This window comes from Neltuma alba, unplaced genomic scaffold (assembly GCF_004799145.2).
Source record: "Neltuma alba isolate B1F8T4 unplaced genomic scaffold, ASM479914v2 tig00003533_pilon, whole genome shotgun sequence".
NCBI classification, from domain to species: Eukaryota; Viridiplantae; Streptophyta; class Magnoliopsida; order Fabales; family Fabaceae; genus Neltuma; species Neltuma alba.
Genome location: NW_021633317.1, coordinates 32,057 through 34,818, shown reverse-complemented (window position 1 = coordinate 34,818; position 2,762 = coordinate 32,057). Strand labels below are relative to the sequence as shown.

The following is a 2,762-nucleotide window of genomic DNA, read 5'->3' as shown; positions in this document are numbered from 1 at the left end:
ACATTACCTCCTATTGTTAATCTAAGAGTTAGTTTGACATTTAATTTGATCTTACATATAAGACCTAATTCACTTTGTTTAATTTCTCATCTTTATCCATTTTTCTCAAGATCGTTCTTATAATATTTGCACATGTTAGAGATTCCATCAAATGACGGTTCAAGCAAATATACATGATTATTAAAGAGTATTTTAGAGAAGGCAATGCCTATTTATTACAAATAATTAACTTAACTAATTTTTTTTAATTTACTCAAATTACTCAACTAACTCTTGTATTAAAAACTGAATGTGGTATATATTCATAATAAGTTGGCTTTTCCTCAAATTTTTTTGGTTGTCGATTTCAATTGATTCATTAATTAATTAGAACAAAGCCAACCCTTATTAATAGAATGCAGTCGTAAGTAGTCTTTTTTCGTCATGCGATTTGCAAGATGATAATAAATTCATAAATTAAAAACAATTACTTTTATTAGTCCAACTTTCATTTCATATAACAAACATCAAATACACAGAAAGCCTTTGGAAGGATTAGATAAGCAATAATCCATTCCCTCCATTAAAACAATAATAATCAAGAGCAGGGAACCAGACTGATGAAAGCATATAAACAATAATAATCATGTTGTTGATGAACATTTAATTAATTAAAGGCACTTGAAGCCAGAGTTGTTCATTCCACAGTTGTTGAGAATGACACTAAGAGCAACAGGAACGTTGAGGTTGAGGCCAAGAGCATTAGCCTTGAGCGCAGTGCAAAGGCAAGCGGCAACTTCGAGATCAGCCAAACCCTTAATGAGACTGCAACATGGGAGTGTTGGTGGGGATCCAATCTTAACATTCACCAAATTCAACACATTGGCACACACTCCTAACTTGAGAGCATCAATAGGACAATGAGCCCCTGAAGACGGCACATAGGTGGAGCTCACCATTGTGAAGAAAAGAAGGTTAAGAGAGAGGAGAAATGCAAGGGACTTGAGAGCCATTTTCAGAAAAGAATCAAGAGTTTTTAATTTAACTCCTTGATGATGCTTTTGTGAATTGGCTGTGTTTTGGGTTTTGTTTGTGAAGATGGAGAGGCACAGGGAGGTGCATTTATAGGTGAGATTGTAGTGTATTAATTAAAGTTCTTTACATTTTATTAATGGAAATGAGTTGTGATTTTATTAAACCATAGCTTTTATTCTGTGTTTGTCAATACTAGATTTTTTTTTTGTGATCTGATGCAAGAAATAGATAATAGATTAAGAAAGATTTAGTAAAAAACAAATAAAATGGAGTTGAAAGCAGGGCCATTTTCCGATCCCAATCATTTTGAAACAGGACAAAAATGTCTTAGGACGGGATGGGGGTGTCCCATCCTGATTTTGTGCCAATATATTATTTTTTAATTTTTTAAAATATGTTTTGCTTATCATTATAATAATATTATTACAGTTTGTATAATTTTGTTGTTTATAATTTATAATTTTTTTCCGCATGGGTTATTTGATGCCTTTTACTTGAGTTTATATATATTTTCTGTTTTTCAAAATTAGAGGTTGCCTCGGCTTAATTATCAGGACAGGATTGTTTTAGTCCTGTCTTGTTTCCTGAGTAACCCTAGTTGAAAGTAATTATGAGATGAACTGGGAAAAAAACGATTTAGCTAATGTGTTGTATAAATAGTTACAAAATAATCAATGTAAATTCAATGTAAAATGGATAAGGCTGCTGAACAATACAATTTATTTTCTCAAATGTATGTAGAACATTTTAGGGAGAATTACAAACATGCATGTCGCAGTAAGAAATAATTATTTTTTTCAATCCCATTTGCATGTCAAATTTTTGCACTTGTATGTAGTTGGGAATGAGAATAATTAATCTTTTTCATCTAGGACCTATATATATATTTTTCCAAAACAACTTTAATTTCAAAATTACCTTCAATTAAATTAATGTCATTTTTTAAGCTAACATTTAAGTTTTTTGAATTAGAACTTTTTTTGGGAAAAAAAAAACAGAGTTATAAACATTCTTTTAAATTTTGAAAAAAAAAATCTTAGAATAAAAAACCAAAGGCAATAGAAAGAGTTTAATATGCACAAACACATCAAGATATTTATTGAAGGCTGCAACTCATAGCAAATCTTAGTATGCTAAAATTATGGTTTCGAGTTGTTATTATTTGATTATGAGTGAGGAGAGTCATGTACAGTCTCCGAACTCTTATTTTTATTCAAAGTGAAACCGGATATCATGGAGGTTTAGTGTCAACAAAAGCTGGCACTATAACATGGGGTTTGATTATGAAGATTATGTTGCATATAGAAGCTAGCTGTCTTTTTATTCTTTTGCCAAACATTCATTATATTCCAACAAAACACAGTACAATCCCAGTGGTCAAGTATCTGATAGAAACAAAAACGTCTGACAAAGTGAACCATTATTCATTAATTCCTATCACTATTTAGAAGTATCAAGAAGAGTTCGAAGCTGTAAAGGCGGCCTCCAGATCCAATCAAAGGGATAGGACCCCATTGAAGAAGCTTTGGCAAGCAAGCCAGCTACTAAATTCGTGTCTTTTAAAATCCATTAAAAGAGGGGAAATTTGGGGGATCCCTTTTTGAAAAGTTAATTAGATAGAAGACTTAAATTTGAGCGTGTGCAACTATAACCCTTGAGTGTAAGTTTTCTTCTACTGTGTACAACATATCTTTCACTATGTGTAAATGATTTTCATATTGATTATTGTTGCATATCATTGATGATAT

The 2,762-nt window shown here is 31.4% G+C and overlaps 1 protein-coding gene across 1 annotated transcript; it reads right to left on the bottom strand.

The window, feature by feature from the left end:
- Positions 1 to 478: 478 nt before the first annotated feature.
- On the bottom strand, positions 479 to 1,004 carry LOC114741793 (14 kDa proline-rich protein DC2.15-like). Its single transcript, XM_028930057.1, has one exon. It carries the CDS (start codon positions 990 to 992, stop codon positions 651 to 653), a length of 342 nt encoding a protein of 113 aa, XP_028785890.1. The 5' UTR covers positions 993 to 1,004; the 3' UTR covers positions 479 to 650.
- Positions 1,005 to 2,762: the final 1,758 nt, after the last annotated feature.

Coding starts and splice junctions, on each gene's coding strand:
- LOC114741793 (XM_028930057.1), bottom strand. CDS start 992: ATGGCTCTCAAGTCCCTTGCATTTCTCCTCTCTCTTAACCTTCTTTTC.